This window comes from Lepidochelys kempii, chromosome 11, assembly GCF_965140285.1.
Source record: "Lepidochelys kempii isolate rLepKem1 chromosome 11, rLepKem1.hap1, whole genome shotgun sequence".
NCBI classification, from domain to species: Eukaryota; Metazoa; Chordata; order Testudines; family Cheloniidae; genus Lepidochelys; species Lepidochelys kempii.
Window position 1 is genome coordinate 38482553 of NC_136390.1, and position 17644 is coordinate 38500196.

The 17644-nt window shown below is 41.0% G+C and overlaps 1 protein-coding gene across 1 annotated transcript in view; it reads right to left on the reverse strand.

The window, feature by feature from the left end:
- ABCB11 (ATP binding cassette subfamily B member 11) overlaps positions 1-17644 on the reverse strand; it is a 69397-nt gene that overhangs the window by 20073 nt on the left and 31680 nt on the right. Inside the window, exons 14-21 of the mRNA XM_073304739.2 lie at positions 15739-15909; positions 13224-13429; positions 12622-12653; positions 12417-12456; positions 10555-10687; positions 7862-8023; positions 1788-1892; positions 1512-1673 (exon numbers count right to left, since the gene is read on the reverse strand). Coding sequence (XP_073160840.1) covers positions 1512-1673; positions 1788-1892; positions 7862-8023; positions 10555-10687; positions 12417-12456; positions 12622-12653; positions 13224-13429; positions 15739-15909 — 1011 coding nt within the window. The remainder of the gene's footprint in view (positions 1-1511; positions 1674-1787; positions 1893-7861; positions 8024-10554; positions 10688-12416; positions 12457-12621; positions 12654-13223; positions 13430-15738; positions 15910-17644) is intronic.

Below are 17644 nucleotides of genomic sequence, written 5' to 3' on the forward strand. Positions count from 1 at the left end.
CTAAGATACCATAAAAGAACATAAATTACAGATGTCTTTAGCTCATTTATTAGGTAAACTGAAATAGCATAAAAGGATCTCCTCCACTAGATCAAAAAGGGAAAGGATTTTTCCTTGTCTTGAACAAGTTGGTATATAAAGAGCAGAGTTTCTGGGACTTAGGAGTGAATTGAGCTGCAGTAACTTGTCCAGCTTCCAGATTGGTTTGATAACCATAGCTTTCCTTTCTATATTCTGTATTGTGTTGTGTTAATCCTTCACTAATCATCATTGATTAATAAATTCCAGTTGAGCTCCATTATTTGACCTCTTATTAATAACGGAACTGAAACTAAACCCAAGAGTTGGGAAAAGTTTTTGGCTTTGTCATTCACAGCTCTGTTATTTGTGTAGAGTGCAGTAACTGGACTCTTCAGAGAATACTGCTTTAGCCTGGAATAAAGCCTTCTCTTATGCAGCTACTGTAAGGCAGAGTTGGTGTTAAGAAGTCTGTGCATGCAAATTAAAATGGAACCTGTAAGTGTTTGCAACTTAAGGTAACTGTAAGAAGGGGGAGGGAGATGGCTGCTGCTTTCTGAGGTGCTGGGGAAATGCCAACTGCTTGCTGCTGACAGGAAGCCGTAGGCTGCAACTTTTTCTTTTTTCTGTCTCATTCTTATTTTAAATTCCTTAAAACTCCAAGGAGGAAAAAAGTCCAGCAAAACTCCTATAACCAGTTAAATATCAGTAACAAAAAAAGTCCATACATTGCTTTTTGTGTTTGTAGAAACAAAATTACTTGCTTTAGAGCCAAGTATCAGAGCTAAGGTTGACCACACACATAACTCAGCAGCACACACCTTCAACCAGTAGGGGGTGCTAGAATACGGTGCTAACAGGCAGCCTTTCCCCCAAAATAAGAGCATTACATCTGCAGTATTAGTCCATGCCAGTCTGAGACTGATCCCAAAATGACATACCATGTAGTAGTAGGGAGTGTTTTTCTGAAGTGGATTGTTAGCATAAATCACAACAGCCACATGTAATAAACTCTACATCAGTCCGAAAATGCTGTTTAATCAATGATATTACTATTGATAAATTTGGGTTGAAAATGACTGTGATATGTTTCAGAAATATGCATTTAGTGATTATGGCAAAATTCCACCTTCAGGAATGAGAAATTAAAGATTATACCCTGAATGCTTCTTTCTGTTATATTAGTGACTTGTGGTAACTTTACTGGCTTTTATGGCATTGATCTGTTTACACTGGTACAATGGACAGCAGGATCTGGCTCTAGTTCTGCATTTAGTTCTTTATATGGAGAGTAACTAATTGCTGTGCCAGTCTATGATAGACAGTGCACACATTGGAAATGGCTTAGCTAGACCAAGTGAAAGTAGAAACCATGAGATTAGATATATATTTATATTACTATTTACACACTATATAATTCTTGTGACATCACATACCATAGTAATGCAGCAATTAGCATGGAGCAAAAGAATTCCTAATATGTGGTTTCTTACCCCTTGAACCTGTGATGCATCTGTTGCAAGTCTTGTAGTCAAGGCACCAGGGCTGTTTCTGTGGTCATCAAACCAACCAGTCTCTTGCCCTAACATAGCTTGGAAACCAATTTTCCTTAACCGTCTTGTAAGCAACTCACCAGATTTTGCAAATGTGTATCCCTGGTATGCATAAGAACAAATACACTTATTATACAAAACACACACATGCACACACGGCCAGACATGAACAGAAAAAGAAACTAGCAAAGCAGAAGTTTAACAAATTGCCATTACCTGCAGGAACTGTGTGAAAAATGATACAGCTCCAACAACAACAAAAAGTAGGCAGATGCCATTGATCAGTGCTCTTTGCTCTTCTTTATCAGGCATAGAAAAGGTCTTTTGAAAAAAAAAGAATGTCATAACATTAGATTGTCAATGGTAGTAGTGTGAACAAGGTGAGCAGAATTTGTCTATGCCAGTGAAATACAGTATAAAGTTTTCACGTCAGCCCCTAAAGATCTCGGTCAGATGAAAACATCATGGGCCATATCTTCAGTTGGTATAAATTCATAAGATTAAGGAATCAAAACACTTATGCTGATTGGTGCCCTGTATATTTAGATTTAAAATTCAACCAGTCTTTACTACTTGATTATTTCACAAACAATTGGAACTACAGTACATCTATATAAATAAACAGAATCAGTCTAAACATACTGGAGAAATTTTAACCAATTGTTTAGAATCTTTTAAAATTTTGAATGGACATAGATTTCATTTCACTGCATTACTCACATTTATATTAATATTCTATTCTATATTAAGGGCTGGGTCCTGGGGTGTGGTCTTGCCTTTAGAAAACCTGAATGGTCTGACTATGAGTTTCTGTGATTTTCACAGAGACCCCCAGGAGAAATCCAGGTGCAAAACACCACAGTTTCAGTAGATGGGTTTCATTTGATTTCTGTTGATTTATATGACAAGCTTAGAGCACAAAACAGCCTTATAAATTTGCTAAATGTTTTAGTTTCTGAGTTAGGTTGCATTTATTTAAAGTCCCAACTTCCCAGTCTCTTATGACAGCTTGCTTGTGAAGAGCCAGACTCTCAAATATAACAAGAGAGAAGCCTGAGGTGTAAGGATAAGATCCAGATCATGGTCTGAAGTAAGTTCTACTTTGGATGTACTTTGTAGAGAGGGATCTCAGCCACAAAGCGTGGATCCAAATCCAGATCTTCTCAAAGATCAAGGGGGTTTGGATCCAATAGTCCAGTTCAGGACCATCTCGCTGTATAATAAAAGCAAAAGTGAATGATCCTTATTGTACTCTTGCAAACTCATAAGTATCAGCCTAAAGCTTGAGGGCATGCTATCGTTTGTACTCTCTCTACAGTTACTACAGTGTGTCCAATGAACAAGAAATTATCCACAAAACCATACACCTCAATTGCTACTGAAAAGCAACAAGCTTCAATGCTGGAAGAAATTTTCCCATGGAATAATTACCCTTTATGTGCGTTTTACACTTTTCTCTGAAGCATCGCATACTGGCCACACTATAAGTGACAGGCTACTGGATGGCATTGTTAAGATTAGTATGGCAGTTCTTATTTTCCTAAACTAAGTCATAGAATTATAGACTCATAGGCCTGGAAGGGACCTCAGGAGGTCATCTAGTCCAGTCCCCTGCACTCATGGCAGGACTATGTATTATCTAGACCATCCGTAACAGGTGTTTGTCTAACCTGCTCTTAAAAATCTCCAATGATGGAGATTCCACAACTGCCCTAGGCAATTTATTCCAGTGCTTAACCACCTTGACAGTTAGAAAGTTAAGCCGATTGCTTCTTGTCCTATCATCAGAGGTTAAGAAGAACAAATTTTCTCCCTCCTTGTCTGGCCTCTTCTTCCTGGTTAAGGCCCTTGCTATAAGGTTAATGAGAATAAAAACAGAGGCAAAAAATATTACGTGCAGTCACGGAGCGTAATACCATTTGCTGCACGTAGCTAATTACATCCAAAACAATTCTCCGCCCGACTCTGGAAAAGGGTAAGGGGGGTGTGATAGTGATCCAGAGAATACTGGCTGAAGTCACAAGGCTGTGGAAAAGATTAGTGGACTCAATTACTCTCTTCTTTCTGTAAAGCAATAATAGAGCAACTCCCTTAACACTCATAAAATCTATGACAGCTGTTGGCTCATTGGGAGGTACAAAATCAAGTACTTATATTCCAAGTACATACTTTCAAATCAGGATAATTTTCCCTTTGGTACACATGAACAGCTGTCATTGATTCTGCTAATGGAAGATATAGGCATGTTTCAAAGGGAGAACTCAGGTCCCACGTGTTGTTAAACCAACGTGAAAATAAGTCACTCTCTTCTTAGTGTGGGTTGGGAAGAGAATCCATTAGAAAAAATGTCCAGAGCTCAAATTAGGAATATTTTCCCCTCCCAAATGCTGTTCTTTTATCTCTTCTCTTTATGTCTGATCTTTTTATCTACTGCTATTAAACTGATTGCCAATGAAGTAATGGTCCTAATCTCACTAGTCATCTTTCAGCAGTTCCAGTTCATAGGAGTCACTGTCCATTGCAATACCTACCAGTTAATTATTTTACTGCTCGTAGGTAGCTTGTGTTTGGACTTCTCTGCTAAAATGACAATAGTTCTAATATTCTAACTGGGGTTCACAAGTCAAATTACTATACATCTGCCAATCCTCCAAGAGAGCAACATGTTTAGCTCTTGGGAGTGGTTAAAAATAGCTTGCAGATTTGACCTTTAAGATTTACGTCTGAACTGTCCTAAATTCTTGCAACTAAATAGCTGACAATAGAAGGGCTGCTGGAATTTTCTTCTTAGTTACAGATGCAACAAATAAAATTCCACAAAATACATTTAAGCCTTCATCTTAAAAGGCCACCCGATGTATTTATAGTTCAGAAGTGGTGTATAAAAATTGTTTGAAAGGAACTGAATAGGAATTGCATAGAGATGGTTATTTTCCACTGGCAAAGCCTCTTCAAAGTAATTTTTAACTTTCAGTATCAGCTCCCTGGCAACAAACTAAACCCTGCAAAATCCAAAATGATGATGCCTGGTTCGCATTTAGTGTTGAGAGATTAAAGTCTGCTCCAAATGTCTGTGCTCTGCCATTACCTTTCAACAGTAAAGCATATGACTTGGCCACACTTAATTTCATTTATTTAAAAAAATAACACCCATTTTTTTATGTAATCTCTTCTCATTAATCCATCATAATAAGAGCATGATATATAAGGGTGCATCTGCTGCACTTCTTGTCCCCTTGATGCAAAATAGCTCATTTTATCCTTAATTTGTCAGGCTGTGAGCAATATTCGGAAATATTTGTAATTTATATAGCTGGAAAGATAAACCTTAGGATTTAGCATCTGTTTCTCAGTAGGATTTAGTCCCGTTTTACACCTGAGCTGAATGAGACACAAGAAGCTGAAGTCAGTGACTCAAATAAATTATGTCCCACTCTGAACCTAGATTAGAACACAGACCTAATTGCTCTTAGTTCTAGTCTTTTTCTGTAGCCTTGCACCACATGGAATTATAAGCGCATAATATATGTCTAAACTTTATATAAATGGGATGAAAAATGCTTCATAAAAATGGACATTTTGTGCATATAACCAGCACAAAACGCAGCAAGTGTGAGAACAGATCATCCTCACACAGCAGGTGTTAATGTTACAATTGCTCTCGGAACCAGCTTTCTTCATCTGAAATGGTAGAAGCAGAATGTCTATTGAAGGAACAGAAATATAAATTTATAAAACTAACAGTGTGTTATGGATCAGAGTACATGGCTCTGAAACAGGCTAAAGTATACTTTACTTTCCAGAATTAATGAGAGCTCTAAATGAGGGGAAAGAGTTTGAAATTTTCCCAAATGCACAAGAGTGCATTCCTGTAAGTATTTATACTGAAACACGCTATAAATATATTTGAGTTGACTACTTCTGTAGGGCTAGATGATAGGTGACCGCGACCAGAAGTCTGATCCTCCTCCCATTGGAGTCAAAATGACAAATTTTCAATAGGGCAGGATCCAGCCCCAGCTGTGCAAGTGAAAGGAGTGAGTGCAAAGCACCTTCCCTTCCTTAAACTCTGCATCATTTGCCATCCACGCTGGCTAAAGTCATGCCACTGCTTCCCATATTAGTGCAGGTGCAAGCTTCTCCAAAGGCTGCAAGGAAGATGTTCTGAGGGGAGGGTCATAGCCATGCTTCCTTTCCTCACCAGCTGGCAAAGCTAGATGAGCACACAGGAGAATGCAATCTGCTCCCAGTTAAAGGGCTGCAGTGTTACTCCTGCAGCATGCACTCTGCAGGGGCCCAAGGGGGAATGCTGGCAAAGCCAATCACAATTCAATCTGGGGTTCCTGTTACAGGTCCTGATTCCAGAGCAGTCAGTGGGATGTAAGCACATGGATAAGTGCTCTTCTCAACTGAGACTTAAGCACATGCAGAAGGTCTCACCAGAAATGGGACCATAGTGCAGACCCTCTGCACCCCCCTTCTCACAAATTCCACTATGTAGATGCCAGTGCAGCTGGGATGGAAGGGGGGCTATTTGCTCGTGTGTCAGAAGCACTGTTATTATTTGTAATGTAAGTAGAACAAGCCAGCTCTGTGCTTGCAGCAATGGTCTCTGCTGCACTCATGAACTGGCTTCTTTCTAAATATATTGTCTGGCACTTTTATTTTTTATGATTAATTTCTTTTAATCTCAGTCTATTTTTATAGCAACATCTGAGAACTTTCCAAATAACATTTCTCTCTTTCTCCTAGATTTGGCTTCTTCTACTCACAAATGTGTTTTCTCCCCCTTCCCTGAGTTTATTTCTCCTCCAGCACAAGCCAACATGCCTATCACCATCATCAGTGAGGATATTCATACAGCGCTTGGAGAAGGGTGTGTGCTCCATCTATTAGCAGGCTGTCTGCCTGGCCCTGCACTAAAACAGCAAAAACATTTTAGGGCTATGGATAATAAAGCATGGCTGTTGGTTGTTAAAGTATCTCATTTGGGGCCTAATTCTTCAAGGATGCAAAGTGCTGAGCATTTTCAGCTCCCATTGGACCCAATCCTTATAGATGAGGAATTCATCCAGGGAGATCAAGGTGCTCACTACCTTGCAGGAAAAGCTCAGGCCCAGAGCCTTAAGGTATTTTCATATTCTGATGTGTTTTAATTTTGCTCTATATTCTATTACATTTTGACACTTGTGGTCAAAATATAGGCCTGATCCTGAAAACCACTGATTTTCCATGGGAGGAGAACTGTGGAACTACACAGATAAGTACGGTTTAGCAGCGATTGGGCCCCATTTTCCCAGTAATATATTTTCTAGACAGGAATTTGTATTAGCTGTGATCTTCACTGAGTGGATGCTAAGTAAGCCAAGAGTCCTGGGTCCTGTCTCTGTTAGTACATTCATGTAACAGGTGAATTCCTGCTGAGAGTAAAGGACAGATTAAAAAACAATTAAAAAGGGAAATAATATTTTGTTGTAGATATTTTTCTCACATTTTTTTTCATTTTACCTGAAAAAAATGGTATTTGAAACAATTCAATTAACACTAACAGTTTCCACATACAGAGTACTTTACAAACATGAACAAATAAATTAGAGCCTGAATCATCGTCTTATTGAAGTCAATAGCAGGATTTTCATATACTTCAGAAAGACCATGAATCATGCCCTAATTAATTAGGTAAAGCTCATCTGAGCAGGAGATAGAGCTTTCTTGGGGGTCGGTCCAAGGCTGTGGAACAAACTCCTGTAGAAACCATAACAAACCTCACCGTCTCCTGTTCCAAGTGTAAGACACACTTCTCTGACTATGCCACCTCTTATGCGAGCACAGAGCAGAATATACTGATACAAAACACCCCAAGATACCAACACATTATGTTACACTGCACACACACTTTTTTCCCCTTAGGAAGAGGCTGACAGAAAGAAGGCACCACACTTGACAGATATTAGTCACATTGCGTAACATGCTTCTGCAAAGTTGATTAAATACTATGGTGATGGGAGTGGCATACGAAGCTATGTACAATAGACTAGAGCAGGAACAGGTTCTTCCTCATCAGATCACCCTGCTCAGGTAGGTAAGAAGGATTATCCCCACTTGCCTGACTCAGAAGATAAGGCAGAGAGGTTAAAAGACTCGCCCAAGATGACAATGTCAGCACTGAGATTAGCATTTAGTAGTTCCTGTCTCCATTTGTTCATCCACTGTTGCCTGCTATAAGCTCTAAATGTGTAAGAGTAATAACCAACCCTACTGATGAATTTTAAAATATTAGCATGACTTACCGCAAGAATCTGACTGAATAATAGAGCATAGAGTGGATTGACTGCCCCATTCATAGCTGCACCAGCGGATCCAAACAACATATAAGGCCACTCAGGAGCATTGTATTTCAAAATCCTGGTGACTGGTGCAGGCTCCACTTCCTCTTCTTCCTCCTCAAATGTCTGCTAACAAAATATATTTGATTTATGAAGCATAAACATTCCCTCAATGACACCGATCAGAGATTCATCTCCCCACATTAGGGTTCCTTTAGTAAGCTCCACTTCACAGCTCATGTGATCCTGCTCAGACCTGTGCACTGCACATCTGCAGATAATTTCCAGACACTATAGCTTCAGCATGCTACTTCACCATGGTCAGATTTTTTTTTAAATTGTGTTTTTATTAGAGTTGCATCATAGTCGTGTTGCTTCTGAGCAGGCTGACAATCAACACCCCCAAACCATACACAGAGTGTATTTCCCGGGCAATATTTGAGTGGCTGGTGCTGGAATGAAGTGTAGCCCCTATACCCCCATCACTAAGCCTCCACTCCCAGCCCCAGCCTGCACAGTCCCCATAACCTGTGGAAACCCTGACTCTATGGAGAGTCTTCTGTTCGGGCCTAGAAGGGGAAGGGACAGTGCCAGAGAGGCAGCTCACCTCCTACTACTGTGTAGAAGTTAGTAAGAGCCACACACAGGGGCTCCCATTGTTCTTGGGAGCATAAGTATACTCTCTGTATTCAGATCACCAGATAACTATCTCTCTCTCTCAGCTACAACTTGTATTATGAGCAAATATGACCGAGCCAGAAGGCCTAGGCAATGGTGGTCCTAGGTTTTCCTAGTTCTGAAAGCAGAGCCAAGAGGGAGGTACAGAAAACCTGTGTGCTCCCAGCTGAGCCATCCACTCATAGATCTGGATTGAAACTTCCACATGGTTTCGTAGGATTCAGTGCTCAAGAGAGGCCTAGGCTTTTTACAGAAATATCATGATGGAAAGGTTGAAAAACAAGCTGAAATTCTTTTGGGAAGTATTAAAATGAACACAGACACAGACACTTCATTTCTATGGTATACATTTTCTTTCAAACTGGTATTTAATAGGCTTTATAGGAATCTCTCTCTGCCACTCACTGGTAGTAAAATCCTTACTCAATAGTAGAATGTTGGCATGCCTCTTAATTATATAATTGCCACACTTAGGGCTTCAGTGGCCATAAGAAAAAGTGCAGAGAGGGAGCCACTTTCTTTCCATAATCCTTGCACAGGAAACAGCCCTAATAAGAGTGCCTTGTGCTCCCTGGTGGGCCCTGCTGTCACAGGTGTGCCTCAGAACACATTCCCTCCAACATGTCAGGAGACAATGGGACATGGATCCCTGGGGTAACTTCCCTGACTCCAGTGGAGTTACACCCGGGGTCAAGAAGATCTTTACGCTTGCTGCTTCCCTATGCTGGCATTATGCTTCCAGCCACCGCCGTTCAAGCAGTTCACCTTCTCCTCCCTCCAGAACACTAGGGCTGCAAGAGCCATTACAGAGCCCTCAAATTATTTCCTCTCAAGGTGACTTATTGTATTGTTCATGGCAAATTCTTAAGTAGTATTTCAAAACACTGTGGTTGTAGGCATTGAGTAGACACTGTGTGGGGGATGAATAGGCATACATTACAATTAGAACAAAAAGGAGGCCTCAGAGTTATACACTAATTTCACCTCACATTATGTGAATTGTCTGCATGCCAGGTGCAAGAATGCTCATAATTACTCCTAGTAAGTGCAGAAGATTCATCATCAAATGATTCCCTACCTTATTCTTTGATTTAGGAGAGAATGGCTATTACAACACTTACTGTGCTGAGCCCTGCTCATTTATTTCAGCTCAATTTACTGGAAATGGACCTTTTTGCACATCTTTTCACCAGAAATACAAGGGAGGAGGGGTAGACGAATGTTCTATTTTTTCCTTTTTCCTATGGGTTGGTGAAAGCCAAAGTCCTCTGTTTACCCTGGCACGGTGCTGGGAGCAACAGTGCCACTTTCCACACTGCCCTATACAGAGCTGATGAAGTGCTTGGAATTGATGCTGGCAGCTTCAGGGCGGGTTGTAAATTACCACTGTGCATATTCCTGAATAGTTAGTTCTGAACTGGCCATTTTAAGGCATCCTGCCCTGATCTTCCATGCAGCTGAACCACACCAGGAGACCGATCCAAAGCCCAGTGATGTCACCAAGACTTTCCCATTTACTTCAGTGGTCTCAGAATGAAGCCCCAGTTACACTGTCTAAGGACTACCACGTGTCCACAGATATTGGGTACTTGCTCCATAATGAACAAACAGTGCAATTTCTACCTCTGAGCAACTGTTATACTCCACAAAATGAGCATTTCCCCTCATGTAACCTGTACCTGCTTTTATATGTTCACTTCAACCTCCCCTACAGCCAGATCGCCAGACTTACTCTGTGTAAGGCTTTGCATGTGGCTATATACGTACTAGGTGCCATCCAATGCAGCACTTACCTCAGAGAGAGTAGAGGCCTGGAGTAATATCTTTGTTTAAATATAAAAAAGGATACATGCAAGATGCTATATCTACCAACAACCACCTATAACAGAAATACTTATCTGTATATTATTATCAGGGCCAAAAGATGTAAAAACATGCTTTATCTATCAGCAATCTAATAATGAATGATGATGTCTGACCTTTTCTGTAGATGTGCCTTCTTCATATTGATACTTTTGATACACAGCGTCTGACTGGTCTGCAGTGATTAATAATGGATGGCTTGGTACTACATTAGAGAGCTGAGACCTGGAACGCTGTCGAACTGAAGCTCTGTGAAACAGAAAGGTGAGAAGGTCTGTTCTTCATGGGCTGAATGACACAATATGTGTTTTGAAGACTGGGTCAGTTTTTATCCTGGCTTATATCAGAGCCTGAAATCAGAGCTTGTTGAAGCAAAGCTGACGACTCCTGCAAACTCTATGACTGCAAAGGCCTAAAATTGCCTTTCATGCTGCCATCTTCCTCAGTCTCCTAAACTATGGGAAGGAGGAATTCCACAACAGACATAGATACTTCTATTCAGGTTCATATACTGCACCTTGTTCTCTTAGATCTAAAACTCCAGCTTGTATTTGTGGGGAAATTAGGGAAATAGTGGTTGGGTGTTTCCTGTTAAACTTGCAATACGTTTGCCAAGGCCACAGAAAAGTGAAGGTATTCTGCGCCCGCAAGGTACTCTAGTCAGTTTCACCACAGGACCCTCAGTCACTACACAGTAGCTGTACTCCACAGGCACAGTACTGGAGCATGAGCACTCAACAGCATACTGTAATTTTCCACCTATCCGTGACAGTAGGGTGCCCCAGTCTACAACTGCTACTTTGGCAGTGTCGTCTGAATCATCCCTGTCTAAAGTAAACAAAATTTGTTGTATAGAAAGAGGATTTGACAGAGACAGAAGTGAGTTGTGAAATCCAAGCAGACCCTGCTGTCATTTTTCATAAATGTTTCGATAGCAATGCAGAAGAGAGGAGTATTGGTTTCTTTGTAATCTATTTCTAAATTATCAGCTGAGTACCCGCAACTCCCATTAAGGTGAATGGCATCTGGGGCTGGCTGCTCCACTCAGGATCTGGCCCATTGATTATAATCTTTAATGCTTGATCCTGGGTAGAACTGGTAACAAAAATGCCCTTGTGTGTTAACACTAAGATGTATCTTCTCAGACAGAATGTCAAGATTCCTCAAATGTATCAATACATTCCACAGCAAGTAATTTTTTCCACGTTATTGGACTGATTTAACTAGAGTACGCATATGAATATATGCATGGACATCGTACATAAATATGAAAACATTATGCCAGAATCCTGACTGCCTTCAGTGTGGGATGAAGAGGTACTGGATACCATCTTCCACTACCTATGCAACACAGGGCAGGGTTTGGTCTTATATCTTCAACAGAGTGGCCATCTTCATCAGTCAGTATAGTATAAGATGAATGAGAAGGCTTGTATAGTCAACATAAATGGCTACACAAATTAAAGCCCCCGATCCTGCACTTGCATAAACCAAGGTCTGCTGTATGAGTGCAAGAGAGTAAGCTATTAATGTGAATAGATGCAAGTGCTAATTCCCAGCCTCATGTACTGTTGTAAAGCAGGAGTAAAACTTGTCTTGCCTGATGGTCATTTTGTGCCTTAGCAGGGAGCCCTGAGAACTATAAGACAATCCACCTGTGGCCACCCCCAGTTTTCACCCAAATCCTACACCCTTTGAGCAGGAGGCCATAAGATTAGAGTGCACATAGAGTGGAGAGAGACTAAATGTAGGAGTCGTTTCATTGACTTCATGGGCTTGGATGTCTTAGTATGCAGTCTATACATTTCCACACCTGCTATGCCTCTATGTGCTTTAGTGAAGGTGTTTGCAGCATTCTCTCACCCTGTTCTGCACCATCCAAGGCAGTGCAGCCTCAGCATCATGTGATTTAGGAAGTCACCAAAGAATACAAACGTCTGGAAATGTATCAAGAGGTGTCAGTGTTTTAAAGGCTTACCGGAAGCTTCCTTGATAGCTCCCACGGCTAAAAGACTGGACTTTCTTAAGGTCTGGCATAGCAAGCAAGTTATTTCCTGCAATTGTAAAATATAATGTTAGAAGCTCCTTAGTTTGTATTAAAATTGAGCTAAACCAATTGTTTATTTGCAAAACAAAAAAATGTCTCCAATTCATAGCTGGAATATTTTGTAGATTACATTAACAAAAGGAATGCAATTCATCTTTGCCACTATGCCTTAGAATACTATACATTTTATATTAATTTATTTGACATAGTAAAGTTAGGTAAATTTAATATGAACCCCATGACAATCGTATTTTGAAACTGTGGGTGTGGCTAGTAAGGGTGTTTCAACATTTTGGTACTACAAGTTGTTAAGTGGCAGGAAATGCTTTCATCCTCAAAGATAATCACAGTCTATTGTTTCATAGCAGTACAACAGGTCATTATATTAGCTTTTTACTTCTGCCTCAGATCACTAGTAAAACAAATAGGGTGGTCTTGGCATACTCCATAATTTGTCTGTTTTTCTAATACAACATGGCCAAACTGTCAATAAAATGCCAGTGTATTGCGGGTCAAAAATGGTATATGCTGACAGATCTGTATGAGGAAGGTTGCTCAGCACAAATGTGCAAAAAACACATTCTGACCAGTGCTATCGATATATCACTTTTATGGACGCTAAAATTCAGCCTTGAGAAAAACCAAAGGAGAACAATCAACTAACACTGATAAAGGAATCTATAGATGCTCTGTGTTCTGTGGGATTTAACTTAACTTCATAAAAACAAAATAAAACACTTGCTTTCCACTGCTGTTTCAGTAAGTGCCTTGTCTCCTTGGCTCTGCAAGGTCACCAGTGTGAAATAAACTCCTTTCCTTTCCAGTAGCTCCTCATGTGTTCCTCTCTCGACTGCCCTTCCATGCTCAAACCCAATGATGACATCAGCGGCTTTGACTGTGGACAGACGATGAGCTATGGAGATTGCAGTGCGCCCAAGGCGAGCCTGAGAGAGGGAGAGAGGAGGAACAATGTTATTATTAGGACAGCAACCTGATATCCCGAGAGATGCTGAGCTGAGCACCTGGAGCATGATCCATAAGTAAAAAACTGACTTAAATAGGCTTTGGATCAAGCCCCTGCTGAGCACCAATCTCTCCCACTGACCTCAGCATGTCTCAGGACATGGCCCTTGGACTGTAAGTACTTCTGAACGTATTATAGAGCACCACATACATTTGCAGTGCTATATAAATAATTATTACCAAAGATACGACATCTAAGGGTAATGGATGCTCATTTGAATGGTAATTAAAAGGTTCAAGGCTTTTAAAGTAAAATTAAGCTGGAGCTGAGGTGCATATGGAAACTGATAAGAACTCTCTGATTTCAAGAATGATCATGCAATCAATGAAAAGGGATCACTTATCAAGGTAACTCATGCTCTGTGAATTTATTGCCTCCTCAGAACCACTCTGTAAGAACCATGTGCCTAGCATACAGTCAATCTACCTGGGTGTGTAAAGGGCTCACATCACCATAATATCTGTGCACCACAAAACTTTTTTAAGCAGTTAGGGGTCACACTCAGCTCCCTAGACCCTTATATTCCACTGATCAAAGATGTAAATAACATGCCTCTTCAACCTGTCCCTCAGTTTCTCTCTAACTCCAGAAGCTTTGGAATGTGAGCTTTGAAGTAGAGAAGAAGAAGAAGGAGTGTCCATGAGGCACTGGAGAACCAGTATAATCAGAGAGCAAGAGTTACCTTGGTGAGCAACCCCTTCACCTTCTTAGACATCAGAGATTAAAGGCAGCCAAAATTGGACAAGAGAATGGATCAAAATATTTGTTCTGGATGAGTTTCTTAAACAGTCTGCTTGGAAACATAATTATTTCCCCTGTGGAGACTTTCTGGACTCTAGCAGCATTGTATTTGCTCTCTGGAAGAAGTGTCATCTTGACCTAGGAGCCCTGGATGTTTGGGTGCACTACCCAATCTCCCTGCTGGGGCAAAAGATCTTGGCTTAGGGGAAGAATGCAAGGTTGTTCCCTGGAAAGAGCCCGCAGAGCTGAAAAGCAAGTTTGCCAGGCTCCTGTCCAAGCAACAGAGTTCACCCTGGCCTTGCACTTAATTGCTAGGGTATTAAACAAAATGAAGAAAAAGGCACAGAGGAAGCCTTAACTCTAGTGTGAAAGAAGCATCTGATAGCATCATAGGTCCTTGCCTGTCATGGACCAAAGTCTCACACAACTGTTAGCTACAAGTTAAAACAAGTCCAAGTCTAGGTAACCTCACTCGGCAGAAATCAGATATGCAATGAGGGCCTGAGTGACTGATCACACTGATCCACCCCTTTCTGACTCAGATCATAGGCAGTAGTATGTTTGGCACTTGACAGATGCTCTGCAGACATGGTTACCTTGCTCTGAATGCACCATTCCCACAGATACATTGTTCCCTGACCTAACAAAGGGAACAGATAACATTTGTTCAGATAATCCATTGCAACCATGTTGTTCGTGAGAAGAAATGCCATCTGATCTGTGAAAAAAAATCCCTAAGTTTATGTGAAGTTTCCTGAGACCTCTATGGGCCATGAACCATTGAGGATATTCAGTGACCCCTTCAGCACAGCAGACCTTGGACATGAAGCAACCAAGTTTGAAAATTTTGGCCTCTGTTTACAAAAAGAGATCACAGTTTGTTCATGGCAAAAGGTTTTTTATATTCATAATGAAAAACAAAATTACTTAAAATCTGAGTTATTTCACTTTGCTACAAATGCTAAGTTAGACCCATTTTGCCAAAATTTTTATCTCATTGCATGAATTTTTCACTCATAAATGGACCCCCCACGATCAAGCTGATTTCTGAGGAAAAAATAGGAGCATTTCTGAGCAAAAGGTTTTTGAAATATAAGCTCAAAATATGAATGTTCACATTTTGATTCCAAAATAGTCAACCATTGAAATCCATAGAAAAGCTACATTGTGGACTTTCATATTGATAGACTGTGCACAATGACTATCAGCTCTCATTTATATAAAATCTTTCTTATTGTGTATAATTTCAAATGCCCATTTTGGAACTTTAATGTAAAGGATTAATAGAACTTTTATCGACAGCTCTACAGATTTTTTTTTAATGTTTCAGCTAGATTGAAAATGTTAACAGCAATTCTCTGTCACTGATGAGATTCTTTAAAAAAGGTCAAACAATAGTTTATAACAGTACAAAAGTATCTTCCACACAATGCTTTGAAAATGTATTTCTGTCCCGTTAATACTGATTACAGATATAACATAGCAAACCTTATGAAGTGCTTCTTGGACAATAGCTTCACTTTCATTGTCCAATGCTGATGTGGCCATATCTAGTAGCAGGATTTTAGGGTTTCGGACAAGGGCTCGAGCAATAGCTATCCTTTGTTTCTGACCTCCACTCATCTGGCCTCCACCCTCTCCAACAAGGGTGTCAAATTGCTGGGTGAAAGGGAAAAATTGAATAATTAACAAAGAATTCTATTCTGCTCTCATTGATGTCAATAGTAAAAATCTCTCACAGATTTCCATGGGAGCAGGCCCAAAATGAATAACAACCTTTGGAAGACAAGTACAGTGTGGCAGGGTTCTAGATCCTTCATAGAACTGTAGAGCAGACTCCTCCATATTTAACAAATCTTTTCTTCCCAAACTGGGCTTCTCATGTGTACCAGTCCTAAACCAAATTTATATACTCAGATAAAACTTAAGGTTCATTTTGACCCAGCATAATTCAATCAGCAAGAACTGCACCATGGGGGAAAATCACCCATCTCTCCCTCCCCAGTGGGCAGCTCACCAGCTAACATTCCAGAAGTTTGGGCTTGTCTGTAGATGGAAGGGACCCATGTGGCCTTAGATGACTCATGATGATCACTGTAGTGTAGCAATGTCAGGCACACGGGCGCTCTTTAGTCCAGGTCAGGAGTTAGGTGACTGCACAGCTTGTGTGGAGTTAGTTTGGGAGCTAGAGAGCCAGATATGGCCTTGTCTATGTCCTATAGCCCCAGCGTAGAATCTCCATTGTGACAAAGTTCCTGCTTTACCTTGGTGGGTCTTGCGCTTATTGGCAAATTTGCTCCCCTTGGAACTTCACGACAACCCTCAGCTTGGCCGTTTTTCTGAATTCACAGTCCAGGTCAACTCCTCCTGTGTCTGACCAGGAGTTGGGAGGATTTGGGGGGAACCTGGGCCCGCCCTCTACTCCGGGTTCCAGCCCTGGGCCCTGTGGAATGCAGCTGTCTAGAGTGCCTCCTGGAACAGCTGTGCGACAGCTACAACTCCCTGGGCTACTTCCCCATGGCCTCCTCCTAACACCTTCTTTATCCTCACCATAGGACTTTCCTACTTGTGTCTGAAATGCTTGTACACCTCAGTTCTCCAACTGTCTGCGTTCTCACTCTCAGCTTCTAGTGCCTCTTGCTCCCAGCTCCTCACACACACACCACAAACTGAAGTGAGCTCCTTTTTAAAACCCAGGTGCCCTGATTAGCCTGCCTTAATTGATTCTAGCAGCTTCTTGATTGGCTGCAGGTGTTCTAATCAGCCTGTCTTAATTATCTCCAGAAGGTTCCTGATTGTTCTGGAACCTTCCCTGTTACCTTACCCAAAGAAAAGGGACCTACCTAGCCTGGGGCTACTATATCTGCCTTCTATTACTCTCCTATAGCCATCTGGCCCAACCCTGTCACACCATATATTCACTTATAACCAAATTCTGCCTTTTCTCTACTGCCAAGGACACTGCAAGCTGTGTGTGTATTACACAGTCTTTCTAACGTGGCCTATCTACTTCACCTGGGAACCTAGGAAAGCAGCTTGGGATGATAAAATGTTTGCCTCTGAGCAAATTAGTTGTATTTTAACCCTGGCCAAAAGGAATCTATTTTAACCCTGTCCAGGAATCAGTTTAGGCCAGTCAGATACTTAAATAATTTCCGTAGGGACTAATGTGCCAATTAATATGAGCTAGGGGCACAGAGGTTACTGGGCCTGATGAACCAACAGCTCTAGGAGGTTGGGATTAAGGGGCAGAGGAACCTCCATATGACAGATAGTATTAAGATAGGAGGGTGGGGAGCTGGAAGGTTCTTCATAGACTATTCAGAAACACTTTTAGGTGAGTGCGAGGACTGGATCCTAACTAGCTTTTTGCCTGGGCAGAACCAGACCTGGG